This window comes from Telmatherina bonti (genome assembly GCF_933228915.1).
Source record: "Telmatherina bonti genome assembly, chromosome: 22".
NCBI classification, from domain to species: Eukaryota; Metazoa; Chordata; class Actinopteri; order Atheriniformes; family Telmatherinidae; genus Telmatherina; species Telmatherina bonti.
Genome location: NC_136631.1, coordinates 30651168 through 30665268, shown reverse-complemented (window position 1 = coordinate 30665268; position 14101 = coordinate 30651168). Strand labels below are relative to the sequence as shown.

Below are 14101 nucleotides of genomic sequence, written 5' to 3'. Positions count from 1 at the left end.
ACCCGCAGCCTGACCTTGAGTCTGCGCTGGACGGCTGCCACCCTCCGCTGCAGGCAGTCCCACCGCTGGTTCCCATCGCGGACCAGGACTTTCAGCTTGCTGGCGGCGTCGGTGCGGTTCTCTCGGGCCAGACGGCGGTATTGTTTGTTGACCAGCTCCAGCTGAGTCAGCCGCTCGTGAACCTGCCGCTGAAATGCCTGAGAGGAGAAACTCCGCGTTAGACGGGCACTCAGAACAAGTTGTGGAAAAATGAAAAGCAGGAGAACAAAACAAGAAAAGGAAAAACAGGCCGTTTTCTACGTTACGACACTGAAAACTTCAGGAACATTAAATATTATATATATATATAAATATATATATATATATATATATATATATATATATATATATATATATATATATATATATATATATATGTGTGTGTTTTCATTTAACCCAGTCAGAAATAAACACATTAAATAGATTCATAAAGAACTATTTAAATTCTGGAAATAAAAACATTTAAATCAAATTCACAATTTATTAAATATGTCCATAATTATTAATAACTGGAAATAAATTGATAAAAAATTATTATCTGTCTCTTAAAATGTGTTTTTAAGTTTTATATGAAGGAAAATGATGTAAGAACAAACATGATGATGTCACTATTTAATTATTTCATGCTGATCTGAATCGTGAATCCATTTAAACGGTAACTGTGGATCATCCGCAGCTCGCGACACTTTCATCTGGATTTATCTTCTATATGTCTGTTAGACTTATTAGTTACTGTGATGAAAAGAGGAGTGAAGGGGAAGAACGTCGTGTCAGCAGCCTGGAGTTCAACATTTGCTCCGCCCACCAGGTGTGATGCTGAAGCCAACAGATAAAATAAATTAATAAAAACTCTGCATCCTGGAGACCATGGAGTCATCCAGTAGAAGGTAAAAACAATAAATGTTCTAAATAAAATTATAATAAAACTAAATGAATGATATATTTAGACATGTTTTAATGTACTGATTCCCATTTTTACTACAATAATAGGATGTTCATTTATGTAATCCGTTGTGGTTCCTTTCCTCCATAAAAACTCAGAGGGTCGATTAAAGGCATCAAAGCCGACAGAAACATCCAGAAAAGTTCATGTTTCTGACATGTCACTCATCTCCTGGATAGGATTTTATACTAGAATCAGCTTTTTTTACGCTGGATCTTTATTCACGCTGCATGTCATCATCTGATTGTCTCAGTTCTGGTTTCCGCTCTTATTTTGTAGTTTTCATTCTGTTTCCTGTCCAGCCTCGTTCTCTGCTCCCGGGGTCATTTAGCTCGTCCATTTCACCTGTTTTCTGGGTATTTATACCTCTCACTTTCCGTTTTTTTTTCCCTGGTTCACTGTGTGTGTTTTGTTTAGTTGCTTTCTCTGCCTCCCATCTCTACAACTGACTCCACGTCTCCACGCTTCCTGGACGTCTCTGCGAACCGAAACGGCATCCAGATTACCAGCCACTAATCTGTGTCTTTAATCCAGACGGATGCTTGGCCGTTTGGCAGCAGCGAGGGCTCCTGAGTCTGCTGGGGTAAAAGCTGTCTAAGCAGTTAATGCTCTGCTTTGTGGTGCTAAAAGAGGAACAGAAACCTTTTGGTTTCAGACGCTGATGATGGTTTTTTACACAGCTGAAAGAGTTGCTGCCTGGATTGGCTTTTAACGCAACCATCAGTCATGTCCTGCTGCACATGTCCCATTTCACCACAAAATTTCATGGTTGAAATATTTACCTGTGTTTAAGAAAATATCTACATCTAATAAATTCGTGGTGCAGAGACAGAATTCTTCTGCATACGAGCTTTTATTTAGGTGTCATTAATCTTTTGATATTTGAAGCTGCATTTGTCTGGAGCTGGCAGGCGGCGTGGTACCACTGCCTGACGGAGGAGACCACCTGGCTGGGATCTAAATCATGGTGATTATTGGCAATGCTTCGCCTTAGTCCTGCCAGCCAAAGCAAAGGGAGCTAAAATAATAAGACAAAGAATAAAATAAATCAGCTGACCTCAAACTTCTTGAGCTCCTCTTTGGCGCTGGTGTAGAGGACGTTGGAGGAGTCAGGACTGGCTGCGGTGAACTCGGCTGCTTTCAGCCAGTCTTCAAAACGAGAATAGTCGTCCAGGAACTTGCACCAGAGGCGCCATGTCTCCTCGATCCTGACAGAAACACAGGAGACAGTTTTACTGTTATGAGCAGTGACAAAACTAGCAACTTATTTAATCTCTGATTGGCTGCATACACACTGATCACTTAGGCAGGTCTAAATATTGTCGCCAACAGAAAAACCTTAACGGTCAATAACATGGCACCAACTCCAAGATGTTCCTACTGAGCATCAGAATGAGGAAGAAAGGAGATGTACGAGACCCAACCCTCTTAGAGTTTACAGAGAATCATCTGAAGAAGAGAAAACATCCAGCAGGGCCGGATTGAAAGTGCAGAGGCCCCTGGGCCCAGAGTGTTCCAGGGGCCCCCTTCCCGACCTCAACATTGTGAAAATTGTGAATGATACACTGTGAAATGACATTTCTAACATCTCTCAGCCAGTGGTACCAATAGCAACCCACTGGATACTGTGGTGTAACTATCTGGCCTTTATGTACATTTTGTTTCATGTCCAAACTGCTGGTGTTTTCCCCACATAGGCCCCGAGTGGGCGTGGGCCCCTGGGCCTGTGCCCATAATGCCCATTGGATAATCTGGCTTTGGGTGTCAGACGTCAGAGGAGAATGGTCAGACTGGTTCCAACCAGTATATGTAGAACATCATCTCTGAACACACAACAGGTCCAGTCTGGAAGCAGATGTTCTCCAGCAGCAGAAGACCACAGCGGGTTCCCTCCTGTCAGTAAGAACAGCAAACTGAGGCTACAATTCACACAGACTCACCAGAACTGGACAATAGAAGATGGAGAAACTGGTCTGATGAGTCTCCAGTTCAGCTCCACATTCACATGGTAGGATTAACAGTTCAGGCTGCTGTTGGTGGCGTAATGGTGCCGGGGACATTTTCTTGGCCCGCTTTGGGCCCTTTAGTGCTAACAAAGCCAGATTTAACCACCACAGCCTGCCTGGATACTGTTGCTGACCATGTCCATCCCTTAATGATCCCAGTAAAGCTGTCATGTTGGTTTGGAGTGAAATCCAACACTGTGGAATCTATACCAGCAAGCATTACAGCAGCTCTGAAGGAGAAAGGTTTCAGCTAGGTGGACCTGATAAAATGCTCGATGAGTTCATGTCTCTTCTAGAAAAGGAGAAATCTTTGCATTTTTCTTTGTTATACGATTTCAAAGATTCATAAAAAGTTTAGCTTCTGAGTTTGTTTAAATGACAATTTTCCATTTGCAGCTAATGTAAAATAAGAGCTGAGCATGAGATCCATCTGGTGTGACATGAGCAAGTATTGAAATTCTGATTTCAACAAAAAACCTCCAACTTAATTTAAATTTTGTGGTAGAGCTGATCTAGGCATTTTGTATCTAGGCTAATAAGGCAGCTTCAAAGCTTTTTGTTGGAAATCTCTAGAAATCATTCATTAATAAAGATAATGAGTAATTTCATTACAGATGGAACTCATTTAATAACTTAATGGGACAAAGGCTGTTCTGTTTGCTTAGTGGTTAAAATAAGACAAAAACACTCATTGGTGGAATTGATAAGCGCCAACCTCATCCTCCTCTCCATGGACATGGCGCAGATGTTCCTCCAGCGGCGGTCCAGACTGCGAGAGGTCTGCTGGATGGAGTCGTTCTCCGAGTTGCTGCCGCAGGCATCAGCATCGTGGAGCAGGACGTCACAAAGCGTTAGCACCGATGCCACGCTCTCTGTGTGCTGCTCGATGTCCCGCTGCAGATCCTGCAGGTCCAACACCACACATACAGTTCTTTTTATTCCTCTGGACCAAAACCAGTACATTAAACTGGAGTTATGATGGAACAACTCTGATGTAATCAGGTTTCCTCCCAAAATACGTTTAGACACTTCAGCAACACATCCAACACACACCGTATGTCACAGAGTTGTGTTTATCTGTTGTCATGGAGATGGTGCCAAGTGAGCAGTTGCAAGGTGTTACAGAGGTGATGGAGACGAGTCAGACTCATCTGTGTGGAGCTCAGCTGATACCAGGATGCTCAGAAAAACGACTCAGCTGGTTACATAGAATCAGGACCATCAGACGACCATCAGAATTACTCCTAAAAACACTCGAATCTCACGCTTCATTCTCAGATCAGGTTTACCAAAGTACCAGGTCGTCACTCCCAAGCCCGCTGAACCAACTGCTCGCTTTATGTCCAACAACATGGAAACATCTTTGAGAAACATTTCAGCTAAATGTGAAGCGAGCAACTTTAAAAATAAATAAACAAATCTACAAAATATCGAATATATATTGGCAATTCATAAATAAAATGTTTCCTAACTCTTAATATTTTGAATAGGCAAACTATGGGGATTTTGTGTGTGTGTGTGTGTGTGTGTGTGTGTGTGTGTTTACATGCACTCCTCTGAAGAGAAGAAAAAAGACCAGAGCACACACATTTAACACAACTTTATATGTCGGAGAAACGCCCAGCAAAACACCACGAAACACTGAAGGAACAGTTGTTTCACTCCCATCTCCAACGTCTGACAGCACTTTGGTCCATTTTTGTTTGTTCCAAGTGTCAACTCTGGGTTTCCATGGTGACAGGTGAAAGCTTTAAAAGCCCATCCATATGGGAGTCATTTCAGCCATCCATCATCCACTAATGGGAGAGATCCACCCTTTCTGAAGAACAGGAGAAGTCCCGTCTTTCAGCCAGCCTGGCTATCTGAACCTTCCTCACTCGGATTTCTGTCTTCCTTTTTCTGCCCCTCTGTCTGTCATTGGTCACTTTTTCTCCTCCTTCATAACTGGGACTATTTCCCCATCAAGCAAATGCTCCATTTCTGCTGACATGCTCTTGTCAAAATTTAGATAAGGAGCTCAAGTCCAATTTGTCTTTCAGGTGTCGGTGTGCTTCCTGCACAGCGGAGCTTCGTAAAAAATGAAATGAAGAAATAATCTGCCACTAAAATGAACCCGTCTGACAGAGGAGACAGTTCTGCCTTTTTATTATTAATATCTTGTGAAATAAAAACTGGAAGACCCAGCAGGAAGTTAAAAAACCTAATAAATGTCTGCTGAGCAGTTCTGTTCTATTCTATTTTATTCTATTCTATTCTATAATCATTAAGCACAGTGGTTTCCATGCTTTTTCTGCAGGGCCCCCTTTTCTTCAACAACAATAATGTCGAGCCCCCCCTCCCGTCACATAAACCAAAGAAACTAAGAAATACGTCTGTAGTTTTAGTGGCTGTATTGTAGGTAATATTGATTAAAACCGTATCAGTATTATTATTTATTCTTCTGCTTTAGTCGGAAACATTTTAAACCAGGAATCTCTGCAAACGACTTTATGTGAGTGTAGTTTTCTACGAGAAGATGCTGCTTTAGTGAAACAACTTTGCCACATATGATAGTTGGCTAGTTTATTTCTAAAGTAACCTGCAGGCTTCTCTTTGTGTTCAGGATTAAAAGTACCCAAGTGGTGGTGTAAATTGTTTGGATTCATACTTATCATATTAAATGATAATATTTAGGTACATGCAAAACACTGTAATAATTATTACCCACCACTGATTATTACTATTACTGGTCAAGCAAGGACAGATATGCTCCATCATAGTTTGATGGAGCATGTCCGTCTGCAGTCTTTGGCTGCAGACGGACATTTTTTCAAGCATCTATTTTTATTTTGCTTCTTTCATTCATTTGTACACAGAGCATTAGCAAGTAAGCACCTGGGTCACAAAATGCAAAATTATCTGAAGAAAGAAAACAAAGATGACATCAGATCAGGATCATAGCTTTACATCGGTCATGTTGGCTAGTAGCTGTTCAAAGGGAAGTTAGTTGCAGAAATGCATTATGGGAAAACACTGACTTTAAAACATCACTGGCGCAAACAGACTCCCATTCTATGGAAGAGACTCAGAGCTTGTGTAAAGCAGAGCGAACGGCGCCAGTGTGAATGCAGCCGTACTGCCTGGAAAGAGGCCAGGGAAGCACCAGCATGGCGGATGGGGGTTTAAGCCCGCGACATCCTCCATGAAAAGCGAGAATGCCTTTCCTGTTCTCGGACCAGAGGGGAAAATGACATCATTTTGTTCTCTCGGACGAGGTTGAAGAACGCTCTCGAAACATCAGGCTGGCAGAACTATTTGCTTGTGGGAAGTTGTGCGAAGTATTGTGTGATTGGTTGGATATTTGAGGTGGGCGGGGTTAATACAGATAAACATGAAGCAGAAAGTTGCCGCTTCTGCATTTTGCTGATGAAAATATAAGGAATTGTTTTGATAAAACAGCTGACCGGTGGTGAGAAAGTACATTTTTACAACATCTGGTTTAAAAACACACATGTACGCAGTTGTGTAAACAACTCGCCCAATCGCGGATGAAGTTCCTCCTTAAATATGAAATAACAGATTCATTGCAAATAAACGCAGACATCACTGCCCGCAGATGGACCAGAGAATATATGTATTTTTCTTGTTTTTGTGGCCTCGAGAGGAAGAATAAGGATGGAACAAACTTACTGGAAGGGTGTGCCACAGTCCGACGGGGCTGCTATAAGCTAGCTGCGTTGTGACGGCAGCCGTGAGACTGAAATTAACTCATGTTTAACTTTCTTTTAGTTGTTTGTTGGATTTTTTTCTTGATATTCCTGGTAAAATAAAAGGAGTTTATTGCGCTCACAGGACTGCCAACCAGATTAAAAAGATTTTTTCCTTTGGAAAAAGACACACCTGAACCTCATCATCTGTGGAAATCATATCTGAAGACAACAGATCCTTAATGTAGCTTAAAAAGTTGCTTAATAAGTGACATCAAAGTGTTTATGTCAATCTTTTCAGTGATGCCGAGTCTGCTTGTTATAAGAGGCTTGTAGCTTGTTTTTCTGTGAAGTCGCCTGCACTGGTTGCAGATTTTTGGGCATGTTTACGTGGAATTCTCTGCTCCTTGCATGAAGCCTCCCTGATTCTCTTGCAGCTGTCCACAGAAAACTCCTGGATGTGAAATAGGAAGTGTGAACCAAACAGTCCTTCCTTTTTACCAGGAGCTGTACAAATATGTCACAGTACTCTTTCTGCAGTTCTTCCTGAAGAAAAGCTGCTGTACGTGTCGATCTGTCTTTCCGTCCTCTCCACCCCGACCAGTCGAGGCAGATGGCTTCCCTCCCTGAGCCGGGTTCTGCTGGAGGTTTTGCTTCCAACTTTCGCCTCCTGCATGCTCAGGATGGGGGATTGGATCCAAGTCAAGATTCGATACAATCAGTTGGATTCTTTTATCTAGGCCGTTTATTATGAATTGATGTGTCTGTAAAGCGCCCCGAGACGACGTTGTAATGAAGTGGCGCTATACTAATAAAGCTGAATTGAATAGCGTCAACAGTCCTGTTTTCATGGTTCCTGCAGCTGCCTGAACCGACACATCCCTACCAACACAGCTTCTCTTAACAGAGCAACAGGGGAACAATGTCTATGAATAAATAGGGAAATGTGTAAAAAACTATACTTCCATAAAAATACATGCTGTCCCCCAAAAGTCCTTCTTATCCACGGGGTTCGCAGACATCAGTTTCCTTCTCTCATAACAACACAAGGAGATGTTTTATTGGTTTTAGATTTTCTTTCTTAGATGACTCACGCACGTCTTTTTGAAAGGTCAAAATGATTCAAAGCTTTTGTTTTATTTACTAACAACAACAAATATAAAACTAACTGTTAAGGGGACCAAGCTGCTTGTTTCTCTTGCAAGATCTGGCAACGCTGAATCTTTTCTACACAGTCTAAATGACAACTAAACCTCAGAAATGAACTCTAATCATTTCACAATCATTGCTGAAATACAAAAAGAAACAGCTTAGATGATCGCATCTCCTCATCTTGTGCATGGACGTTTCTCTCTCTTAACCTTTCCATCTCCTCACTTTCTCTAAAGCCAGCACATTTGAGCCATTTTGGGATGCTGCAGAGGGGCAGACAACAGACTAACAGGCCTAAATCCATATCCTTTCTTTGGACCACCTTATGAGTCCTGCTTCAGAGCATTTACCACCTCTCAGCTCAGCGTGGCAGCTTCCTCCCTCACAAATAGCTCTTTCCTCGGACCTCGCTGAGATTTTACTTCACAGCATTCATTACTCTACTCTTCTGCTACCATGCTTTTGGACCACAATGGGGTGGCTGCAACATAAAAGGTTTAAAACCAGCCAAGGTGTCTCCCTTCACAGTGGAGTCTCCTTTGTGGCTTGGGTCATTGTAAAAGCAGCCCATTTTTACCGAGAGGATGTTGAGGCTCGGTATTTTTTCTGGCTGCAGAGGTTGACTTGAAAGTTTGCACAGAATTACAGCTTTTACTGCTGGAAAGGTTGGTTTGAAAGTTTATCTTGTGATCTTTGCTCTCACTGCTTCTGCATATGAAACAAGAGCTATCTTTTATTTTAATTTCCATCCTTTTAATTCAGACAGACTAAAGTTCTTCCCATTAGATTCAGTGGGAAAGTGTGTCCAAACTTTTGACTGGTACTGCAGATAGAGTCACAGATGGATATAATTAGATATATTATTCTTACTAATAAAGGCATTCTTATTGTCTATTAACTCATAAATGTAAAGATATGCATATTTAGATAAGTAATCACTGATTATAACTGTACTCACGTCAGATCTATAAAAGCAATGAGTCTCCACAGGTTAGTGGTCACTGTTGTACAATCTAATGGTCATGGGGGGAAAGGATCCCTTCAGTCCTGTACCTGCTTCTTTGTCTTCTCAGGGTGTTTATTATAATCCCGAAAGGCCTGTAGTTTCTGTCTCATCTGCTGCTCCACCCCAGTTCTGAGAGTCTCCAGCTCACCCAGCACATAAACGGCCTTTTACCAGTTTGTCCAGACATCTGCTGTCCCTGTCCGTAGCACTGATCCCCCAGCAGACAACAGCACTTGCAGCAGAACATCTGCAGCCCTTTCATCCACTAAGGGCTTCAAAATAAAGCAAATTCCCAATGAAAAGACCGACTTCACAGCAGAAATAAACATGTTTACAGCCTGCTTGAAAAAAGGTTTTAGGTTTAACAGGTCAGGTTTATCTTCATGCCAACTGGTGGGGGGGGGGATTTCTTTTTTGTAACTCATGAGTTTATAACCAATTTGGCATAATTAGGGGGCGTGTCCTTTTGATTGACAGGTACCTGATGGCTTTAAGGCGGAATGTAGACCAACCGTGGTATTTAGCCGACTAACAGCGTGATTTAGCTTTAGCTTTAGCTTTAGCTAACTCTGTCAGCTGGTTACCTCTTGTTGGCTCAGGGTTAGCTCAGGGTTAGCTTGGTTAGCTCTTAGCTACCAGATTTTGATTGATGTCAATCGCCCACCCCCACGCTCACAGCCCATGTTTCGGCTCGGCCTCTTTGCCCATTTTTTTTATTTTCTGGCAGAGACTGTTAGATGGTGACGGTGGGAACCGCCCAGCTTTTCAGAACCTAATGGGTGACGTCATGGAGGCTCCGCCTATCTTTTACATGCAATTGATGGTGTTGACAGACCACTCCAGTTTCTGGGCCAGAACTACCCCCAGATTTTCCATTTCCTCCCCATCAATGCAGACTGACTGGTTGCGTGTTTTAGATCTCCTGAAATCAACGTCCTCAAGATATTTTTCGCCTTTGTTTTCACCTTCACAGGGTCTCTGTACTCCCCCTCCTGTCCACCAATCACACATGAATCGCTCTGCATCATCTGAATACTTGATGTTGTAGACTTTTTGTTGTTGTTGTAGTTGTTCCTGACATCTGCTGTGTAGAGCCTAAAAAGAAATGGCGCTAAAACCGCCTCCTGTGGAGCCTCAGTGCTGCATTCAGGTTTCCCAGAAACACATCTTCCTACCCTGACACATGGTGGTCTGGAGGTCAGAAAGTTCATGCAAAAGTCCACAATATGTAAAAAATACTCAGTGTAGTTTGGAAAAATTCTCCAACCAGCTAAACCAGCAAAACACATCGTGCGTTGTTTTACTTCTGCTTTTGTAAAACATAAAATGGCATTACATGTTATATAAGGTCACGTGTGACATGCCATTGTAGAATGGGGCTTGTGGTGTATTTCGTGTACTCTGTACTTCCTAGTAAGGGTAGCGTGTAGTCAAAAAAACCAGAGAGGTTCTCCATGGTTGTGGTTGGTCCATGTTATGCAACTGGTTAATGTATTCAATCCATAAAGTTCAAATCTCTCCGATCTGACCCCATTCCCAGTCACTACAGGCGTACCCCAGGTCTTTGTTCTGGGGACCCTCACTTTATCACTTGAAATATTTTTAGTAAATTCCATATTTGTTTGTTTTGCAGCTCTACTTTTCCTGCAAACCAAACTCTACTTTCACCACCTGTTGATCTGAAATAAAATCCTGCTTCGTCTTCAAACTAAACAGTGACAAAACTTAAATTCTCTTGTTAGAACCAAATCCAGACAATCCATACTATTGTCTTCACAATTTCTATAGAGGACTGGTCCTTTAAAACAAACCAGCTCCACCTTTGGGGAAGTTTTCCCTTTGACCTCTTTATTTCTGCTGGCTTTAATCTTTTGAATCTCAGCCAACCTGGAGACTCATCCGCTGATTCCTGTTCACATTTACTTCAGTAAAAACATTTGACAAGTTACAAACTTCATCATGGTTTAGAGCACAGAAACAAAAATCCCATCTTTGCCCACCTGCTGCTCAGCTAGTTTCCTCTGTATCTCGTCGCTGTGGCAGATGTTGTAGACCACCGGCTTGGCCAGCTCTGCCTCAATGTGGGACAACCACGTCCGCAGGTTGCTCATTTTCTTATCAAGCTGCTGCACCGTCAGCAGCGTCTCCTTCAGCTTTCTCACCCTGCAGGGAACAAGACAACATGAAAAAAGGCATCACTGGCTGGGGTTTGTCTTGTTCATGGTGGGAGGAACCCGGAGAACTCAGAGAGACACAAGGAGGACATGCAAACTGCACACAGAAAGGCCACCGTTTGAACTTCTCCACAGCCGAGCCTCGGACCAGCAATCTCCTTGCTGTGCGTCTGCAGCGCAAACAACCATACCGCCATGCAAACCTTGATGAGTCAGTTTCATTGGAAATGAAGGAAGTGATAACGTCTGACTGGTCTACATCGTACAATAGATGGTGGCAGGCTGTAGGAGTGAAGGAATGTCTCTTCAACATGACGCAACGGGAGCTAGAGGTTGACCTACATGTGATAGAGAGCTGGGTGTTGTCTGGGAGAGAGCCTGGATTCCAGTTCAGCTCTCAGGTCAGTGACCTACATCCAGTCATTGTTCTGGACAAGCCAACACAATGTAGAGTGAAAGAGGTGAGCAGAGATGGCGAGAAGTTCTACCAAACTCCACCAATGACCAACTTCAACACGTATCAATAGTATGTTGAAAAAACTTTTATATTTATTATTGGCTTGTCCATTGTTTATAATTACTGTTTGTTTTTCTTTACAGTTGAATAAATATATTTGGAAAATACTCACAGCTTATTATGAGTGAAACAATGATAACAAATACTTATTTTTTTAATTAAATACCCAAACCAAGTGACAGAGATGCTCGGGAATATTCATTTCAACAAACTGTTGTCAGATTTCTTACAGCCTGAAAATGTTGCTCCAGCAGAAGCAGTTAAAGGTGTGAGGAGTGTGTTTCACAGGCTGATGTTTTATTGTGACACAAATAAAAAGCAATCAGTTTGGTGTATCCGTGTAATTCTTTTCATACGAAAATAAGTCAAGCACAAAGAAACTTTATAAATTAAAACACAAAAATGTCATAAAATTAAAGAAAGCAACGTCTCAGAAATAAGAAATCCAAGCACAACTCTGATGGACTGAAAGTATTATCATCCAAAACCACATCCAGAGGACTGTGAGGTGCAAAAACAGAAAAAATGCCAGAAATTTGTCTGAAGACAAAAAGTTGTAACATTATTAAGGTTTAAAAGCTTCATCAGGATATAATAAAATCAAATGAAAATGAAATAAATACATGAGAAAAAAAAAAAGCTGGTTCACCCATCCATCCATCCATCCATCTATCCATCCATCCATCATCCATCCATCCATCTAAACATCCATCCATCATCCATCCATCCATCTAAACATCCATCACCCATCCATCCATCTATCCATCTAAACATCCATCCATCATCCATCCATCCATCTAAACATCCATCACCCATCCATCCATCCATCCATCTAAACATCCATCCATCATCCATCCATCATCCATCCATCCATCCATCCATCCATCTAAACATCCATCCATCATCCATCCATCCATCTAAACATCCATCATCCATCCATCCATCCATCCATCCATCCATCCATCCATCCATCCATCCATCCATCCATCATCCATCCATCTAAACATCCATCACCCATCCATAAATCTATCCATCCATCCATCATCCATCCATCCATCCATCTATCCATCCATCCATCCATCCATCCATCTAAACATCCATCACCCATCCATCCATCTATCCATCCATCCATCATCCATCCATCCATCCATCCATCCATCCATCCATCTATCCATCATCCATCATCCATCCATCCATCCATCCATCCATCATCCATCCATCCATCCATCCATCCATCCATCTAAACATCCATCACCCATCCATCCATCTATCCATCCATCCATCATCCATCCATCCATCCATCCATCCATCTAAACATCCATCACCCATCCATCCATCCATCTAAACATCCATCACCCATCCATCCATCCATCCATCTAAACATCCATCCATCCATCCATCCATCTAAACATCCATCCATCTATCCATCATCCATCCATCCATCTAAACATCCATCCATCTATCCATCATCCATCCATCCATCGATCTAAAAATCCATCCATCCATCCATCCATCCATCCATCCATCCATCATCCATCCATCCATCCATCCATCTAAACATCCATCCATCTATCATCCATTCATCCATCCATGTAAACATCCATCCATCCATCCATATATCCATCCATCCATCATCCATCCATCCATCCATCCATCCATCCATTCAACCAACATCCATCCATCTATCTATCTATCCATCCATCCATCCATCTAAACATCCATCCATCCATCCATATATCCATCCATCAATCATCCATTCATCGATCCATCCATCCATGTAAACATCTATTATCCATCCATCCATCCAACCAACCACATCCATCATCCATCCATCCATCTAAACATCCATCACCCATCCATCCATCCAACCAACCAACCACATCCATCCATCTATCTAAACATCCATCACCCATCCATCCATCCGTCCAACCAACCAACCAACCAACCACACCCATCATCCATCCATCCATCCATCTAAACATTCATCACCCATCCATCCTTCCATCCATCCATCCATCCAGCCAAACAAGCAACCACATCCATCATTCATCCATCCATCCATCCATCCATCCACCCATCCGTCCATCCTTCCATCCATCCATCCATCCATCCACCCATCTAAACATCCATCACCCATCCATCCACCCATCTAAACATCCATTACCCATTCATCCATCCAGCCATCCATCCATCCCTCCATCCATCCATCCATGTATAACTCCTTTCTGTGTGTTTATTATCATGCACATAAATGTATGAATTCTGTTTTACTTCACTCCTCCTACAACTCCATTGACAGTAAACAGATGCATGTTTACCGCTAGTTCTGAAACTATTCTGTGTTCGTTGTCCACATTGACCCCTGCTGAGTGATGCAACAGTGAGACCTGTGCAGCAACAAGCTGCAGCCATTTTTCATGTTTTGCATACTGAGCCAGACGGAGAATCTGTGACGCTGATGCTGCAATATTACAGCATGCACGGGTGTGTTCTGTCCTGTTTGTGGCTGCCACTGCAGCTGCATGCGTGTGCTTGTGTTTCTGCACGTGTGCATGTTTGTGTAGTTGGTGAGGACGAG

General features: G+C 42.4%; 1 protein-coding gene across 1 annotated transcript in view; it reads right to left on the bottom strand.

The window, feature by feature from the left end:
- The window catches only part of LOC306772265 (uncharacterized protein), a 203972-nt gene that overhangs the window by 12179 nt on the left and 177692 nt on the right, over positions 1-14101 (bottom strand). The window contains 4 exon segments of the mRNA XM_079261679.1: positions 15-197; positions 2040-2190; positions 3704-3891; positions 10833-10995. Of these exon segments, the coding sequence (XP_079117805.1) occupies positions 15-197; positions 2040-2190; positions 3704-3891; positions 10833-10995 (685 nt within the window).